Source organism: Dermacentor silvarum, chromosome 2 (assembly GCF_013339745.2).
Source record: "Dermacentor silvarum isolate Dsil-2018 chromosome 2, BIME_Dsil_1.4, whole genome shotgun sequence".
NCBI lineage: Eukaryota > Metazoa > Arthropoda > Arachnida > Ixodida > Ixodidae > Dermacentor > Dermacentor silvarum.
This window is the reverse complement of record NC_051155.1, coordinates 147617836-147637964: the sequence shown is the minus strand read 5'-3', so window position 1 is coordinate 147637964 and position 20129 is coordinate 147617836. Positions and strand designations below refer to the sequence as shown.

Sequence of the window (20129 nt, the reverse complement as noted above, 5' to 3'; positions counted from 1 at the left end):
CGTGCGCGCGCGCAGACCCGCGCATGAGAGAGCTGCGTACTTTTGCTGCCGTGCACACAAGAAATTTTGAAGAGCAACAATGTTTTAAATAAATATAGTATCAATAACGTCCATTGTAACACTATCATTATTACGTTTAAACATGTACCACATGGATAAGTCGACGAATGCAAGGGTTTAGGAAGAAAGTTTAATGGTCGAACCATACAGAATATGGTCGAACGAAGTCAATTCAAGTCTTAGATTAGTCCGCAGCTGCAGCTGATTTTCCTCATATCGCCTATCGTAGCTCTTGATGTTGGGCATGTGTGGGTGTGTTTCGTTCTCAGCGGATCAGTGTCACTTGTGATTTTTTGTAGACGCGCGCGCCGGCCTTTTCGGACGTTCATCTGAGACTCGCAAAGCCATGCAAAGCGTTATTAACACCGTGAAAGGCACAGCTCTTGGCTTCGCCGACAAGCTTACGCCGATCCTCAAGGTATTTCGACCTCTCCTGTGTTTCCTGCATCATGTCAAATATTCATGCGACGCTGCGTGTGCTACACAGACGGAAAGAACCTGTTGCTGTGCGATTTACGCTTTATTCTCGCTTTGTGCAGGAATCCAAGTTCAAGGAGACTGGAGTCATCACACCAGAAGAAGTGAGCTCGCCTTTCAGAGCACGTGCTCTACGATTGTCACATAATTGACACGGCCGTCTTTGTTATCACGAGAACTCATTATTTGCTTCAACTGATATTTCCGCTCTGCGGCGAAAGGGGACGTGTTTTACTGCCGCCGATTATGTTGCATGCAGTGGTCTCGTGTGGGGATAAATACGGCGAAAGAATCGCATTAGCGTTTGCTTTGCGCTGTAGCTTGCTGATGTGCACAATTAGCCGCGCACTACACGCCCATGGTGTTGTCAGCAGGCTTTCCTCTTCTCTTTCCATCAAGCTCGCTGTCTCTCAATGCCACATTGAATCCGGAAACGCACGTTTTTGCATCAAGCGGAACAACTTTAGCTTTGTAGCCTGTGGTCGTCAAGCTAGTTGACATGCGAGCACACTCCCAGAATTTTGGCAGAAGGGTGTATACACGGAGTGCAGGTCGTCTGTGACAAAGCTATATAGTGTCACCTTCATCACACATGTTTAACCAAATTTGAAATGACTGGATTTGACACAAACCAAAATATTATTTAATGCATCCGATGTTTTGAAGCCAGACCAGCTCGTTCAAGGGTGAGGTTCCATAGAGCCAACAGTGCTATTTGTAATGTTTTTTTTTTTTTGGGGTCCCTCTCCAATTGGGCTGACGCCCAACCAGACAGATGTAAAACCCCTTCACTGCGGCCCATTGTAAGTCATATATTGACCCTTTTCGTGGCAATCTCGTGGGCGCTGCCATGTTTGATCACGTGGTGACGCGTCCATTGCTTGCCTCAACTGCCTCCGTTGCCTCCATGTTTACAATGGATGTGTATGATGCCGCTGCGGCTTAGCAAACCTGTTTCGGGAGATATAGTAGACGGTGACTGGGTGAACAACACGAAGCTTCGGCCACAGCTTCAGAGGACATGTAAAAGCACTTTCGAAGCTCATTAAGCTTTGTCCTAACGGGGGAACGCTGCTCGCGCATGGTGCTTGCTGTAAAAGCTGGGCTAAATATGCATTCGAAGCTATCCAAACTTTCTGCTCATGAATTGAATTAGGATTATAGTGTTTTGGTCTTCGTTCTTTATTTGGGGAGTGGGGCAAATATTTTGAAGTAGCGGCTTGTCACGTTTCTGACTCAGTAAGGTTCCTCGGTGCGGTCACTATCTGATTATTTTCTGCCTAACCGCTCGTGGGTGTGCGCAGTTCCGCACAAGCCTTGAAACATAGCTGTTCGGCGCATTATAGTACCTTGTAGCAAAGACGCATTATCGCTAGTAACTCGCTTACTCTTGTGGACCGTCACAAAACATTCAGGTTCGACTATTCGTGCGCTATCGGTGTAGTACCGTCACTTATTGTGCGTAGATAGTGCGCATATATTCAAGTGCGCACCCATTCACTTATTCTTGACACGTTGGCGAAAGAGTGGACGTAAGTTTCCGTATCAGTTGGCGTAGATGTCTGTAGATCTTGTGCACGAAACCTACTATAACAGGAAGTGGCGCTACTCCCTTTATTATTGTTTTACGAGTGGTATTCACTCTTGCCGACGTAACGGGGCTGAAGCCCTGTCTTTGAAGGTTAGCGATACAACGCTGGCGGATGAGCAAATTTCTGTATCCTCGAGGAAAGCCTTACATATCGAAGTGCCGGAAACACGTACGGACAGTTGCAGCAGCGGTCCGTGAACTTGGCCCCACATATTCATTACATTTCTTAATATGCCAATCACTATTTTTGCAGCCAACTACTGCACACGTCTTCAACTCACATGACTCAAACCAGCATAATTGGAGCATAGTGCATTAGTGAAAACTAGTTGCATTTCCGACAGCTGATCACACAGAAGCGAGGTAGAAGTGGTAATGGTTTCGTATTCGTGCGCGGTCGCTGAGGCGACGTATGGCGCGCCGCCGTATGCACCATATCGTTTCTCTAGAACAAACTGCTCTGCGAAAAGGGTTAATATATACAGCACAACCACTGTTCCATACAGCACAGGCTGTCTTAAAGGAGGAGTTGACTATTTGTTTGTTGTGCGCTGATTATTACAGGCATATCCAGTGTATGTTCATGAGTGAACTAGAAAAAGAAAGTTATGTTCTTCCCCAACTCATCTTTGTCTGGTTATCTAAAGATATATCGCTCAAATAACAGTAATTTAACACTCGTCATTCTATGATCGTGAATCAAAGAGAAATGAGGCCATCCCGGAAAATTACCTTGCATGGCTGGTCTTACAAAGTCAATGCATATTGTATATCTGCAACTTTGTTTCCCACTATTACATGAGCTGGGCCGGTATAGCGAATGTAGCAAATCCTTCCGCTCGATTCTATGCCACTCTTATCATCCACCATTCGAAGCCAGCTGATCTCGTTGATAATATGAGTGGACCGTCGCTCTGACCACTGAGAAGCGTGAAAAGGAATAGCATTAGCATAGAGTTGTTACATTTTACTGGCTGTGCTTCTCTCATTTGCTGCCACTCTATATACTGCAGTAAATTAACAGTATGACCTTGCTATATTTGGCTTAATACTTTGGTTAGGTAACTGCATTTTGGTCTTACAGACACAATGCGAATTTCATCTTCATAAACTTGAAATTTGATTGAGTGCGCAGGTGGGACAAGGGGGGGGGGGGGGGGTGCCGAGTCCTTATGCAGAGAACTTTGAAGCTAAGCAGGGATATTTTATAGCCTGAATCCAATTTGTAAAGGAATTTGACAAAGTCCTGTGTAGTACTTTCAAAAGCACTTACTGCCTTGTGTTTCAATAATACATAAACATGTTCAGAATGGGACTTGCAACTTATAAAAATGTCGCGCGAGCACTAATTGCATTTAGACTTCCCAACCTGGGGTAAGAGGTGCTGTGGACACTAATGAGCAGCACTGCTCACGGGAGCAAATGAAAGAGTAGCCAGGCAGCTCGGTCGCATAGGCATGTTGTGTACGGGAGTGCTGGCTGTGTGTCTCACCGTGCATTTGTCCACACAAGCCTGCTGTTCAGTGGAACAACAGCCTCGAAAACACAAAGGGCTCACACCTTCCCTTGAAATTCTGCTTATTTCGGGACAGGGGGTAGTGCAAGAGGAGGAGGGAAAACTTTATTTTCGTCAGATGCACAGTTATTTGAATTACTGGGTTTCTTCTGCTAGGGCTGCGTAAGGTGGCCATAAGCCCTCGACTTTCGGCGACCTCCAAAGCCCAGTGGACGGTCCGCAGCTGGACCGCGGGATCCGAGCTGGACACCGCTACCTCCCAGTCCGAACTTTTATCAAGTTGGAGTTCCGCCCTAGGTTTGAGCCCGGGGCAGTCGCTCAATATATGTGTCAGGTCCACTTTTTAGGCGTCGCAGTTTTTGCATTTAGGTGAGAAGGAGCCCGGATATATTAGCGAATACTTGTAAGGGTTGGCAAATGAGCCAGTCTGCAACTGTCTCTAGGTCACCTGCTGCAGTTTATCCAGTGATTTATGTGGAGGGGGGTATTTTTGTCTACCTTCGCGGTAGTGCATAGTAGTTTCGTGGAAAGTCGCCATGCGATACCTCGCTGAACCCAGGTCGAGGCTTCCCACCGCCCGGCTGACGAAACCTCGGACATAATTGTGGGCAGCCTCATTTCCTGGGTGCGAGGAATGTGCCGGGACCCAGATGATTTGAGTCTGGCGATCAGGTGGTGGATATTTGTTTAGAATTTGCATGGCCGGTTTCTGGATTTTGCCACTGGCAAAGTTTCTAACTGCGGTTTTGGAATCGCTAAAAATGATTTTCGCGGTGGTGCCATATATAGCCAGAGCTATAGCTGCCTCTTCTGCTTCCTCTGCATGCATGCAACTAATTGTGTCAGCGGAGTGGGCCTGACCTTGATTGTTAACTATGCCTATTGAGAAGGCATCTCGACTTGGGTATTCTGCAATGTCGACGTGGACTATATCCTGCAGACCTGAGTAGTGTTTATTTAGAGCTTTAGCTCTTGCTCTCCTTCTGTCCTTGTGATCTTCAGGATACATGTTTTTTGGTATTGGGTCTATCCTTAAATTTCTGTGGTATATTAGGGGAAGTTTACATATTGAGGTGTGTTTGGATCTGTATCGGATCCCCAGATCCTCCAGTATGTGTCTTCCTACTTGAGTTTTGGATAGCCTCAAAAAAGAGAGGAGACAAGCATGCCATCACTGCTATCATTGGCAGGGTCAAGTCGGGAGCAGTGAGTGGCATGATGTGATGCGACACCACTGCATGTTAAAAACGAAGAGGTAACGGATTCATCAGACTAAAAAAAGCATGACAAAACGTGTGGAAAGCTGCCTCACAAGTACCAAGAGAGACAATTTCATCATTGCATCGTGCAACACAGACTGTGATGTGCTTGAGGTGTTGAAACTGATTATGTATTTATACCCCTTGTCATTCAGGCACTTTGGAGCACTGTCGAGTCCAATACGGATCGGGTGCTTCTACACGGGTGCTTTTGACCACAATTTCACGCAATCCGGATGCAGTAGATCGAGATCATTGGCTGTCATCTGCACCGTAATGCTGAGGGAGCTCAACCGGCTCAATCCAGATTGTTTGACTGTGCAAAAGCTACCATTTTTGATCACAACCAAAAATTTGGTCCATATCAGGCTTGATCTCAATAAAGTGCCCATGTTGCACCAGTATTAAAGAACAACCGAGAGCCAAAGCGATTCAAACCGCCGCAACAGCATTTGTGGAGTCGAGATGCCACATAGTACAATCCGCATTGTTTTTAGAAATGGGCTACGGCTACTATAATAATATGCCTGTGCTAAAGCGCTCAATTGCTTGCAACTTGTTACTACAGAAATGTTACCCGATCAAGCACGCACTTTCAGACGAACACGAGAAAGCCCAATGTGCGTCACATGCACAAATCAGCCGACGCTAATGCATCACTCAAAGCACGTTGAGGTAGAGCGGCAGCAATATTCTCATTGTCGCGAGCAAACTCTCATGACTGAGTTCCAAGGCAAAGCAACAATGCAGCCACGAATAATAGTAAGCATTAAGTAAAATGACAAACTTTCGCATTCCAACTTACTTGATTCTGCGGATAGTGGTTATCCATGCCTGCCTGCATTCCTTTTCATACCATTTATCCGAGAAACTAGAACTTGACAGGCAGCTGCAGGCCCCGGGTATTTTTGTCACTGTTGTGGCAGTTCCCCATGCAACAGGACCGGGCACCTTGGCTAGCCGACTGCTGAACCATCGCGGAACAAGGAGGACAAGAGGCGCAATTTTGAAAAGATTGTGGGCATCGCGAGCTCCTCATGGTACCAGATACGGTGACGCCTCTCTCCGTTAGTGGAAGCAGTGATGCTGGGGTGATATTCTGTCCACCTAGTGGACAGAATAAAAAAAAATTAAAGAAATGGACAGTCCACCTAGTGGACTGTCCATTTCGGCCACTGCTGATTGGCTGGAGCTGCACGAGTGAGGAGGAGGCAGGTGCCCACAGCCAGTCCCCTTCTCGCTCGTACAGCTGCAGCCAATCAGCAACAGCCAAAATTGACAGTCTACTAGGTGGACTCTTGTAGAATACCACTGTAAGAGTCCACTTAGTGGACTGTCCATTTCGGCCACTGCTGATTGGCTGGAGCTGCACGAGTGAGGAGGAGGCAGGTGCCCACAGCCAGTCCCCTTCTCGCTCGTACAGCTGCAACCAATCAGCAACAGCCAAAATTGACAGTCTACTAGGTGGACTCTTGCAGAATACCACCCCTGGTGTTTGTTTGCAAACTTGAGGTTGGAAGTTCTATAGGAGGTAAGCATGTTGAGTTGTGTAACTGGGGTGTAAGCACACATCAGCTAAGAGAGTTAAAGGGACCCTGAACCAACCCTTAAGCTTGGCAAGCAAATACATTCTGCGGTTGAGGACACAACTACAAACATTTCTGCCAATTTTTGTAGTGTGTAGAAAGGCAAGGTAGGTGATTGGCCAGGCATTGTTATCCAATGGGAACCAACGAGTTTATGTTTAGGGCGAATTAACAGGGAAAATATTGCACTCCTAGTTTCCCCATTCATATTAGGTCTCATCCAAAAATCTTCAGAATTATGTTTTTGAAAAACATTGCTTAGAGGAAAATGTTTCGTGCCCCTTTTAAGTCCCAATTTCTAAGAAAGAATTTGACATAACAAAAGTGCGGAAAAGCATTGATGTCATATATGACAGCTTGGAAGGACAGGCATCGCATGTACTGTGGTGCCAACTATCTTGGGTGGACTGGCAAAACTAATTAAAGAATTATGTAAAACACAGCATAGTGTTGCTTTGCAATGAAATTCAAGTGCCCTTATGCCTAGTTTGTGACACTATCTTGCTGCAATTTGCATACTAGCCTGTTTCATGCTACCTAAAAATAACTGAGCAAAATGGAAACAACTGAGCAATGGAAACATGTTTGCCTGTATGCAGTTTGTGCTTGCTGGAGACAACCTTGTGCACCACTGCCCTACATGGCAGTGGTCAGCTGGCGAAGGCCTGCCCGCCAAGTCCTACTTGCCACCTGATAAGCAGTTTCTTGTTACCAGGAATGGTAAGCATCGACTGTTTCATATGCTCATGATTTGTAAATCTTTTCGTAATTTTGATAGCCAATACCTACCTTTCGTGAGCGGTCAGTTTTTCAGGTGCGCATATTTTTTGTTCCTCTAATAAATGAACTAAACAGTATTGTAGGTGTCAGGCTAGGTAAATACATGAAAAAGCAGTGCTTGAGATTTTGTAAAGTGGCACATGGTGTTCACCTTCACAGCTATATCGGTAACCTCGAGCGTACAATGATGGCAGTTTCAGACCTGGGTGCAGTCTGAGAAGACTCCAGCCAGTCATTCATAGAATTTTTAATCGCATTATATTATTTCCGTCAGTGCTAGACTTTTCCAGAGAACAGATCAGTTTATGTATCTGCCACAGTGGCAAAATAGCTATGGCATTCTGCTGCCGAGCACGGGGTTGCAAGTTCGACTCCCAGCCATTACAGCCTCATTTCAATGGGGGAGGAATGCAAAAGTTCTTGGGACTTAGATTATGTGTATTTAAGGAATGCCAGGTGGTCGAAATTGATCCAAAGCCCCCCAGTACAGCGTCTCTCATAGCATGTCTGCTGCTTTTTGATGAAACACCCCATAATTTGATTACTTCTTTATCTGACACTAGTGGAAGTGCCTGCATTGACGAGATTCATGTGAATGTTGCTCCATTTCCTGGCATAAGGGATTTCATTTCATCGCCCTGTTGATAACCTAATGGCCTAGGACGAGAAACACTAATCTGGCACTGGGATGACATGCTGGTCACAAGAGCAATGGTGGCCTAAGCTTGCAGCAGCATTGTCCCTTCAAGTGGATTTGTCATGAAGGTGGCTTGTGAACTCTGAACTTACTGCACTTTTTCAAAAGCTGTGTTCAGTGGCTGTGTTCAGTGTGCTTAAGCACAGTAACTGGTTGCTTGATTAGCTTGCTGTTGTTTACACAGTGCCAGAAAATGTGCCTAATCGTCGCTCCCTCCCCCCCCCCCCCAAAAAAAAAGAAAGAAAGAAAGAAAGGTTATTTTTATAATGCAGGAGAAGCATTGCATAGTTGTTCAGTTGTCTTACTGAACAGCACAGACAACTGCATGTTACTATATACACTCTTTGCAAATGCAAGCAAAAATGCTTCGTTTAACATGGTAGGCCGAAAACTTCCTCTGAGAAATTTTCGTATCTTTAGTGAGTAAAGGGAAGTCTTTATTTCGATGTGTTCAGAATTCTATACAGCATACACAGTTCCGATTTTATTTATTTAATGCGATAATGCACAAGTGTAAGCGGTTTATTTTTGCTTAAAATTGGTGAAAAATTGATAATGCTACAGTGGCTGCTTATTGAGTGATATAATATTATATGTAATACTGTTGTAAGTGGATTGCATTGTGTTCACTTCATTTTGAAGGATTCTAAGCCTAAATAAGCTGTTCCGTGTGCTATCACATTAAGCAAACATGCTTACTTTTCTTGGTGCTCAAAGATGGGTGAGGTGTGAGCAGGGCTGGGCAAAGATACTTTGCAATTGTATCATGATACAATAGAGGATACTGAAGCAAGAAGTATTTGAAATACAGATACAAGATACTACTGTAATTATTGTATCCGATACGATACTTTCCATTTGTATCTTATGATACTTCGATACATTGGCAAATTTCTTATTATAGATCTATATAATGTAACAGCTAACGCGTATGCACAAAAATGTTTGCTTGGAAATTTCTTAACTCCGACCAACCTTGTTTCATTTGAATGAAACGTCTGTTACTATCTAAAAATTTTTGTCGTTTTTGCTCAAAACATATATTTCCATTCTGAAACAATTTATTGGGATTACTTTAGCTGCTTAACATGAAATATCTGTATATGTTGCGCTGTCAGTGGTTCTTGCTTCTCACTTTTGTAATTGACGGGAGTCGCTGCTCTGCTTGTCGACCACCTAGCGGGTCGCCCTCTAATTACAAGATCGTCAATGAGAAGCCTCTGCATGATGACGCAAATACCACTTGGAGTTTTATCATGTTGTCTGTAAAAACAAAAAATCAAGAAAACAAAAGGTCGGCTGCGCGCAGATGTTCGCTAGTGTCACATGGTGATGTTGCGATTGCAGTATCTTGTATCTTAAGATACACGATACATTCTTTCATGTATCGGAAATACAGATACTGATAGTAGTACATGTCTTGCGAGATGTATCATGATACAGATACAAGATATCGAGAGTATCTAAGATACATGTATCTTTGCTAATGCCCATTACTGAATGTGAGTGAGCAGATGAAACAGTTATGCATTACAAATTATTATTTAGTCTGTGGAATAAGTTGCACAGTATACCCAAAATATTGAGACACTAACATGTGAAAGGAAAGTAAACAATAATTTTCATTGTTGGCATAGTTGTTGCAGTTCAACTCTTCTCTCCGACGAGCTTCTCATAGTGTCCTTTTATGAGCGTCACGTGTACACGTGCTGCCAGGGTCCGCTGATGCATAGTATAAGGGCGGGCTATAGGCCCTGTAAGCTAATGCGTTTGCCATAAGGCTTGAGAAAGCAGGGTAAGGAGCCTTTTCGAGGAGGCGTCTTTGTGAAATGCAGTGCAAATATTAGACTGGCGCACATGTATTGAGTTACAGACATACTTTATTTTCATAACATTGTGTTGTCTCACCCATTGTGTCACATAATTGCCGCAGTTTGTCAACCTTGGTGTACCACGGAGCAGGTTCACTTGAGGCTCCGCAGAGTATCGTTGCACAGGCAGTCGGTGCTTGCTCCTGATAACCTGTGACTTGGTGTGGCATTTCAGTGCCGTGCTACAAGCGCTGCAAGGACATGGAGTACAGCATGGAGCACGAGAAGGTGCTAGAGGAAGAGGGTGACGAGGATGGAGGCTGGGTCGACACTCATCACTATGCAGGTAGAATGGCTGGTGGCTTGCCTTGTACCCTTGCCTTCTGCACACGCTGATGTAACAGGGTCCTTCAATACTTTCTTCTGGCCATGAAACTCCCGCTGTAGTTTCATATAGGGACAAAAGCTGCCACCAGAGGCGCCGCCGTGAGTAGAAGGGCATCAATCTGGCGCGCTTGCAAGGGCAGTCGCGCGTTCGCGTTGATGTTTGCCATAAAAAACACCTTGCCCACATGTCTTTTTTCACTGTGTTCGCTAACTGAACATAGCAGTGATTACTCTTGACCAAATAAGATAGCATGCGAGTTATTTACTACTTCAAGTCATTGATTGTTAGCAATGGTTCAACCAAGGCTGCCCGTCAAGTGATGCAATTTTGCTTGTGCTCTTACCTATACCTGCGTTTCTTCATTGCTGTCTAGGTGATTAAAATCGAGCTTAAATTATACATTGCACCGTGACTAAGCCTAGCTGACCCACAGATAAACGTTGCTTGCGCAAGAAGTTATAGTGTGCCCTACTGCGGGGGGGGGGCGCTGGCGGTCCGCAGCACTCGTTCTCCTGCTAATATCCTGTTTATTCTGGGGTATCGCGAAGCTGCCAATGAGAATTTGGCGTGTAGAACAGGCACATCTGAATAAAGTCATCTTGGCATTAATTGCAGCAGCAGCTGTGAACTGCGCATGCTAGATATAGGTAATATGTGCGGTTTCTAAGCGAAAGTTCTTGCATTTACGCAAATTTCAACCTGATTGGTTCAAACCTGCGCGACTGTATTTTTTTCATCCATTCACATTTAATGTCGCAGTGACCATCAGTTCAAGGCTGGCGTTCCACTTAGTCACCCGAAAACACCACCTGAGTCTTTTTATAAAAATACCAGCGCAGATTGAAGCCAGCTCGGAGCTTCCATCACCACTAGGTCATTCAAGACTGTATTTACCGATCAAACTGAATAACTGTATTACTTTTTTGCATGTTTCTCTTGTTTGTCTTTATACTCAGTTTTCTTAATCCAACTAGAGCTTAATTTTTGTAATATTTTTTCTGCCTGACAGAAAACAAGTTTGCGTAGGTCTTCGTGGATAGCATTTTGACTTGTGCTAACTACGCTACCCCTTGCAGGACAGTGTCAGCTTAGTAAAATGGCGGAATGGATGGCATGGTATACGATTATTAGGCAGTAATTGCTAGTAAGTGTCAAGAATGCAAAAGAGCCGCAGCCACTACTGCACATATGGGTGCAATTAAGATTGCGTTTGATAGACTGGCAGAAAAGTTGGTGGACAGAGGGAATGAGGCAAAACACCTGGAAAAATAATTTGTCACTGCTTTCCTCTCTCCTGTGGCTGGACAGGATGAACGAGCACCAGCACAAAGTCACCTGTTCCTACCGCGTGTAAAAAAAATGCACAACTTCAGCCGTAGTGCTGACAAAATGTGTTGCGCCAGCCAACACTGGCCAAGAAAGTACGGTCATCCAGCAGGATGTCTTCAACAATGTTCATGTAGACATTCGCACAGGCTATATTGTTCGCGGTGCACCAGACTTACACGTGAATTTCTTCTTCGGCTGAATCTCTACAGTTGCGACGGCCACAATGTCGGCTGCAGGGCAGTTTAGACAAGTACACAGGCAAGCCTTCGAAAATCCTCAGAATGGCGTCTTCAACCAATTTGGGTCGATCGTGTGGCAGTGACATAACGCTTCCATTCACTGTACACACGTCCGCACGAATAATGCCTTCGGCATCAAAATGTTTTTCGCACACGCGAAAGTACTTCGATTCAAACGAGAACCCGGCAGTCTCTAGTCGCGGGATTGCTCGCTTCCACCTGTCGCGTAGTTCCGGGTTGGCTGATAAACAGAATAAGGAGACTTTTTCGACGACGCCCTTGTAACCGGAGCGGCAGCCTGGCACACACCAAGTGTTGGGCATCGCTGCTATGGTGAATTACGAAGTGTCGACGTCACCGCATGTAGAGAAACGTTCATGCGAAACAAAAAAACAACCACGCGCAACAGCATGCCGCGCCGACACTCCGCTTTCGGCAGCAGCGGCCGCCTTCCTCTTCCCCCTTCTAGCAACGCCAGCGCCGCAAATGCAGGCGCTATATGAAGCTCTCCCATAGCGTTACGCGGGAGTTTCATGACCAGGAGAAAAGTATCGAAGGACCCTGGCGAAACCTTTGTTTTTCTGCCAAGGACAGTTATGTGAGCTAGTATATGCAGAGTTCAGCCTTTTCGGTCTTAACAACCAAGAAAAAAAAAAAACAGGACACCTAAGCACTTTATGAGTTGGGAATGCAAAATCATTAATGTCCGATTGAACACCGCTGAGCGGTCTTTCGAGTTATGAACTTCTCGTAGGCAAGCGAGGGTGTTAACACATTCGCTGCCAAAAATTAACAACACTGTATTTGGCATTGGCAGGTACAATTAGACACTACTTTGTTCCGAAAATCGATCTTCGGTATCTTCATTTTTGTACACGGCACTTTCCTGCACCTACCTGCAAATTTACATTAAGAACGTTGACCTAAATAACGAAATGCAGCATTGTAGCTCTTTCAAAATGGCGCTCACTTTTGATCACCTGTCATTACAAGAGTGCAAGCACAGCATCTTTTTTTGAGAGCTTGTGATATACAGTAAAACCCCGCTGTTACATTCCCGGGTGCTGCGTTTTCCCGGCTGTTACGTCGTTTTTGGTCGGTCCCGGCACAGCTCCCATAGAACCCAATGCATTGGTAACCCAGCTGTTACGTCGCAACTGTGGGACCGTTCCAGCATCATTCGTTGCGAACTGCCACCCCGCGCCGGCCTGAGCGGCCATTTTGACTTTTCATGTCGCTTGGCTTGGTTGCTTGACGATGGCATTGGCCGCCCAAGGTGCCGGGGGCAACACTTATGACGTATTTTCGGTTTCCGCCAGCAAAAGTATGGCAGTTGATATCCGTATTTGTTATCTAAAGATGGTGTTTATGATGCGTTACGGCCCTAAAATTGGTTTTGGCTCATAGATGTTCCGTATAACGTCCAAGGGCGATAACGGCGTCGCCGCGCTGTATGCTGTATGTGTGAGTGAAAGCGTGCGAGGGGAGCCGACGACTCTGTCTAAATCTTGCACACGAAAGAAAGAAAAGCAGGGAGTGTTCTTTTCACACGTAAGAATTAAAATAATATTGTGTGCAGTTCAACACTACTCCCATTTCTCAATTTTTCTTGTTTCCCGATTTCGGTTTCCTGGCTCTTACGGTTTTTTTTTTTTTTTTTTTTTTTTTATGGTCCCGTGAAAAACGTATCAGTGGGGTTCTACTGTATGTTACTAAATGCAGGACATGAATGGATTCCGCATACGAGAGTGAAGCGTTCTAGTCGGCTGGAAAATTAAACGACTGTGACATGCCACTGTTTTGCAAAGGTCTTGCCATTACGGCTGCACATCAGTCACACAATGATGTGCACGCCGAGAGCCGTACAGCTATGCTTCCTATGCCACTTCAGCCAGAGGAGTACGAAGTTTGAAAGGTAGAATGTCATCAGCAACAGTGTAAACAAAGCGTTGACAAACCATGACCTCCCGATAATGGTATAGTAACCAGCAACCTTTTGCAACTTTTCGTGGCAGCAGTGTGGTTATAGCTGCAGTGTAAGTGGATATGCCAGTATTACGGTACATTTACAGTTGATAGGGCTACATGTGACCTTGGAGTCTTCTTGTCAACACGTTTTGCTGATTATGTTGATCGATTGGTTGATTTCAGATGGTACTTCATCAGGGCTAGCCGAGCAGGTTCAAGACATGACTCTTGAGCCTAGCGTAAGTGGATGTGCATTTCCCAATTCCATATTGAAGGCCTACAGGCAGCAGCAGTTAAGTGGCAATGTGCTGGACATCCGACTTCGTCACTTCCGTGTGTGTGCCAGTTGTGCAAGAACGCATTGCAAGTTTGCCTGACAAGGCTATGCAGCGTTCATTCTTTATGAAATGGTGTGATAAAGTATATGAGCAAGGTACTTTCAATTTCAATTCTTATAAAGTTGCTTACACAATGAGTGCAGCCATATTTCTGAGCAGCTAACTGATTTTTGTCTTCCACTTCCGCATGGTGTCATAAATGTCACAGTGCTGCAGCACCCATTGAATGTACATTTTTGTGTAAGCACCACCCTTTCATACACCACTTTATCCTGTTGATTGAAAACTTACTTTCACCACATTTCTTGCATCTTCAGAATCATAGAAAGTGTACAGCTGCAGAAAAGATTAAGAATTTTCAATTCTTTAGCGAGTTTTGTCAACTTGACAGAATGTGGACTTCACACGAAAACTCGCTACAGTAACATCAAATATGAGAAAATCAACTATTTCGTGTATTGAAAAGCTTGAAAAACACTTATCAGCCGCTTCAAAATTATGCCTGGTGCATGACATAGTGAAAAACAATGCAGAAGTGAACCCGCTACATACAACATACTGACATTGAGCAAGACCACCCAACCATCTACCTTCCCACTCATTTTACTAGAACATTTTACATGTTATCCAAAATTAGAGCACAATGCCAATCTTGAATGATTTAAGATATATGTGACATGTTTTAAATATCATTACTTTCATCAGTGCTTTTGCTGTTGATGCACTATCTTGATGTACACAATTGTGTACACAGCGTCTGAAAGGGTAGTATGGGTAGTACTGAACGTACTATGAGAAAAAAAATTGCTCCATCTCCCGCTAAAGGGAACCATGTGTGAATGCGAAGCAGCGGGGAGATGGTTAGCTTGAGCAGTAGATGGTTTCGCGGCAGCGGCCCGAGCGCTCATCGCGGCGCTGCACAGGAAAAAGAATGAGGCGCGCGCGCTCAGTCATTTTCATACCGCGGAACTACCGTGGCGCCCCCAGTGGAGTATGCAGCTGTCGCACCACCTGTCGTGCGTGCCGCTTCGGTTTCCTAGAGGAGAGAAAGGGGGAAGCGTAGGAGAGGAGAGAGAGGGGGAGGGGACGTGCATGCGCTGTGGGGGTGTGGCACGCGGGTGCCGCTCCGTAGAGGATTCCTAGAGGAGAGAGGGGGGAGCTTAGGAAAGGAGAGAGAGGGGAGGGGATGCGCTGTGGCGGTGTGGCACGCGGGCGCCGCTCTGTACAGGATTCCTAGAGGAGAGTAAGGGGGGGAGCGTAGGAGAGGAGAGAGAGGGGGAGGGGAAGCGCATGCACTGTGGGGGTGTGGGATGCCGCGGGAGGTCTGGACAGAGTCGCCGGCAAGAAATGCTTCGCATTTAAAAAAACTGACATTAATCTATATTTCGGGCACAGCTGCCATTCCAAAGTACACATTTTGTCATCCACAGTGGTGCAGCCTGTGCTGCACTATCTTCGCATGCTGTTGGTGCAGTGCATGGAGGGGTAGTAGGCTCCTCATCGGTCCGTTTGCTGCCACTACTACACTTGATAGTCTGTTGGAGGGAAGCACTGGCCTCCTCATGACATTTGTATATTCCGGGGCTCCATGACTTGTCTCGTGCTTCCCTTTTGTGTGTGTATGTTCATGCAACATTTGCTGATTTTCACAGGTGAATGCTGAATGTTTTTGTGCATAATGCAGTGATCTGTCGTCACTCCCGTCCTGCCCGGAACTTACACCAGCGTTATCAACTGTAAAATTTCACGACTTGAAAGCTAAAATGCACAAGCAAACAAGGACGAAGAACAATACAACGTACACAAGTGCTGGCTTTAAATTAGTGTGGCCTTTGGTGAAGACAAGCATTATAGCTAAAGAGTGGGTGGAATTACGTTTGTGAACAGGGTTCTCAATAACCCTTCTTTCCACATATAGGCGTAGGCTTGATTGCTAACTTCTGAGTACTTACCTTGCATGGCCAGGCCTCAAGGGCAGTCAGCAAACACAACATTATTTTGCTGACAACAAAGTAAAGTCGAACCGGGATATATGGAATCTGAAGGGGATCACAAAAAAGTTTGATATATAGTTAATTTGATATATAAAATAAAAACGTTGTACAGAAATTTTTAAGGCAATTTTACAGCTTTTTGATATACACAATAATTCGTTATGTGTGGGTTCAATATATCCGGGTTCAACTGTATGTTGCAAGGCAGAGGTCTCATTGGGATTCATGTTGGTGGCTGCCGAGAAGAGATTAAATGTTTGCTTGGGCCATACGACAAACAAAGGTGGAGAACGATGATCGAAAGGATCAAGGCATTCACCTGGGGTCCTTTTTTTGTTGCAGCTGGCAGTGCTCTCACCCCAGCACTTGCCAGCCCATCTCCGCACCCCTGCCTTGCTCTTTGACCCGGTCTAATAGACCAATCGCAACAATTATGCTGCGCATGCATGAGAAAGGCGGTCTTCCCAACAAAAACTCGCAACCACAGACTAGTAGAACTAAGTTTTGTTCCCATTCAACACTTCCCCACACACTCCTCTACTGTGCGAGAGTTTGGCGAGGGTAAAGGCTATTGAATGACAACACTACAGTCCCCTGACCCCCCACTGGTGGGGTGAACAGGTGTGGAGGAACTATGACGACAGGAAATTTTCAGAATAATTCTCGGAAAGCCTTTGCGCATGTGCTTCCTCCCTGGAAGGACTGCAGTTTTTGGTAGAAAAGCAGCCATGCAGGGAAGCCAACTTACAGAATTTTTCTAAAAGTTAATTGGTGGCGAGTCTTTTTGAAGAGGGGGGGGGGGAGGGGGGTGCGCTGCTGCTGGGGAGCTGCAAGGAAAAAAAGGGGGAAGGAGCGTCTGCTCTGCTCGTATATTGCGGCACACGCATTAAGAAAAATTATTGGATGCCTTAATTTCCACACCTTCTGGCATTTCATGTGTTTAAAGTGGATAAAGGGCCTCCTGGAAGGTCTCCAATGTCGTAACAGCAAGGGAAAGTAAGCGTGTCATTGCTGTTCAACAACGCTAAAAAATCACCTAGAAGCCTGACTATTCTAGCAACATTGATGCCTTCTGCCAAATGCTTGCATAAGATCCTGTCGAGCTTCACCAAGAGCAGATTTCTCAGAAAATATGGTGGTGGCAGGAACCAATGGTTTGAAAACAATAGATGGCACCTTGAGCCTTGGCAAAAAGCATGCCCGCTGGCAAAAAGCTCTTTCTATTTTATTCTCATCTGCTCCTGCACTGTAGTCTTCGAGAACCAACTAGCCCAATTCTTTGTTGTTATGTAACATTGAATTAACATTTTCTGTGGAAGCCTAAATACCTGTTCATTGCGCAACCTAATATGTGGTATGTTTCTGTTTTTCAAAGCAGATATACATTTGTTTACTTTTCATTCAAGTATGGTCTGCACCCAAATTTCATTCAAAGTGGGGTCTGTGGATCCAAATTTATTTAAAAAAAAGAGTGCAGCCCTTGTTAGAGAATACACGGCACATCTCCGTGTCCTTGGAGGTTACTTGATAAGATGCCTTGACATGTTACATGAACTAACTGCCGCACACAGCTCAATAGTTGTAGGTTCTAGCATGCCAAAATGGTGGCCAAAATTGCCATTGCTGTGGCCTGAGCAGTTTCTCTATGCATGTGTCTGCAACCTAAACCACCTGTTGCTGGTAGTTTAGCCGAGCTGAATTGTGCAACTTGTTTGTCTGTCCATACGTAGAAACCTGCTGCAACACCTGCTGCGACACAGAGGCTAGGCTGTGCCGATGATGATGATGATGATGGTGATGATGATGAGGAGGAGGCTGCTGACATGGATGCCTTTGTGGAGAGTGGGTTGCTGGATGCAGATGACCCGGTGGGTGCCCAGATTCCATATTCTCAGAACTGCCTAAATTTTTAACCTGGGCATTTTAGTGTCGGAGTGTTGTTGCTTGTGGTAATAAGCTCTTAACGAAAGTGGTGTACGACATCTGTTGCTTCATTGCCCAGTGACAACACACTTTGTAGATTCTAGTGCGCACCACATTCCGCTGCTTTTGATAAGGAATACACATTTGGTGCTAGCTTCCTAGCATGTTTGCACTGTGGCAACTGTCCCCTTAACTCTCAGCTTGTTGCAAGTCTAGGTTGATCACTAAATAGGAGCCTGAGCATGAGGGTGAAAGAAAGGTACTCTGGCATTAATTAATTCCTTTTGATTCTTCTGTTGACTCAGAGGAAAGACAATCATTACCAAGTAAACAGCTAATTTTTTCTTTTTCTTTTCTTTCTGCATGTACCACCTTGTGAATAAGTTTACTTATTTATCTTCTTTTCAGACAAATCTGCAGTCTCTTTACTTTTTTGCTTCAGGGAGTGCGGCAAAGTTGTTAACAAAACTGCAGCAGTACGAATATAGTGGGATTGGGACATAACTCTTTCAGGTGCCATGTAATTAATATTCATTGAAAATTTTCCTTCACCACATTTCTTGTACAGTGCAGTCCACTTATAACAATATCGAGAACGAAAAATCTAATCGTTACAACCGATCGCTATATCTGGACTGCCGTAAAAAAAGATGCATAGTCCCGAAACCAAGTTTGCCACTCGCGATAAAAAAATCGACGTTGAAAGTAGGCTGTGAAAAATAAAGCTTTCATGTATACCTCTAAATAGCGTCTCAATCGTTAGGCGCGCTGAAATAGAAATCTCCGCTTGCTTTCGCCAAAGTTTCGAATTCACAACCGCCGTGTGCATCGCGTCCGACTGCTGCGCGAACACTGGCGGCTATAATTTAGCGTGCATGAAATCAATGATCGGCGACATTGCACTTTGGTTGAACATTGGGGTCGGTGTCAATCACGGGCCATTGTCAATCTCGTTGTCACTGCCACTGCTGTCGTCGCCTCTGTCGCACCACGCCGCCGTCCGTCGGGACAACCATCGCCCCAGCGGAGATCTCTTTGCAGAACGAGGCAGCACTACCTGCACTCAGAAACTCCTCCATCGAAGCACCGCCTATTTCATCGTCAGTAGCGACGTGCTCCCAGAGTTCGGTAATGTCAGCGGCTTCCACCATGTTCAGTTTCACCCAGGGGTGTGTCGTCCTGGCGCACAAAACCAGACAAAGCCCGCCTTTTCTGTTGATCGGCATGGCCACTGCTTTTAGCCTTCATGATCGTGGCGCTCCCGGTTTTCGTAGTCGTCGATCGACTGCGCGAGCTCGCATTTCTTCGAGTCTTGCAAAATTTGCAGCTTCATCTCAAGAAGACACAGCTTTGCGCTTTGTTGGAGCACCTCCCGTTACTTCCGCGGCGAATTTCCACGCTCGCTGAGAGAGGGAGATTGTAAAGGCAGCATAGGCTGCGGAGGCGCCGCTCGCTTATCATGTTCTTCCCCCCCTCCTTTTCTCTGGACTACCGACTACAGTATCTGGACGCTCGCACGACCGCCGGCGACGCGGACGCGAAGCAGCTGGCGCCATCTTGTGCACGCTGCGCCAACTTGCAATGCTCTCCATGGCTTTCGTTGCAATCTGTGCGCGGGTGGGATGCGCTGCGCGGTAATGGCAGCAGATACGAACTCGCGTAGGCCAACTTTCACCCCGTCTCGATTAAGGGCAACTTAGAAACGCAAATTTCATTATTCTGCATAAAAAACGCTGCCCAGAAGTAAAATTTCGATTGTTATATCCGATATACGGTGAATAATATATCGTTATGTATACGACTTTTTTTTTTCTCATAGCCCTAATCCATAAGTTGATACTCTTAGGCCGACTCATCGTTATAACCGATATGTGGTATTGTTATAAGTGGACTGCACTGTCTACAGAATTGTCAAAACTCTACAGATGCAAAACCAATCAAGGATTTTTTATTCTTCAGCGAATTTTAAGTTCACAAAATGTTGATTCTGTGAGAACATCACTTATTTCACATCTAGCATATTTTGAAAGCCACCTAGCCAGCCACTTCAAAAATACGCCTGGTGTAAAACATAATAATAAAAAAAAAAGCAATGTAAGAAGTGAACCCATTTCAGGACAACATACTGACACTGAAAGCAGACACCCAGCCTTCTACCTTCCAACTCATTTTA

At 45.3% G+C, this 20129-nt stretch overlaps 2 protein-coding genes across 2 annotated transcripts in view; both read left to right on the top strand.

The window, feature by feature from the left end:
* The window catches only part of LOC119441889 (60S ribosomal protein L8), a 151325-nt gene that overhangs the window by 72188 nt on the left and 59008 nt on the right, over positions 1 to 20129 (top strand). The gene's annotated exons all lie outside the window — the stretch shown is intronic.
* The window catches only part of LOC119441892 (ubiquitin-like-conjugating enzyme ATG3), a 33712-nt gene continuing 13820 nt past the window's right edge, over positions 238 to 20129 (top strand). Inside the window, exons 1-6 of the mRNA XM_037706533.2 lie at positions 238 to 478; positions 600 to 641; positions 7089 to 7209; positions 10013 to 10123; positions 13885 to 13940; positions 17764 to 17901. Coding sequence (XP_037562461.1) covers positions 407 to 478; positions 600 to 641; positions 7089 to 7209; positions 10013 to 10123; positions 13885 to 13940; positions 17764 to 17901 — 540 coding nt within the window. The 5' untranslated portion in view covers positions 238 to 406. The remainder of the gene's footprint in view (positions 479 to 599; positions 642 to 7088; positions 7210 to 10012; positions 10124 to 13884; positions 13941 to 17763; positions 17902 to 20129) is intronic.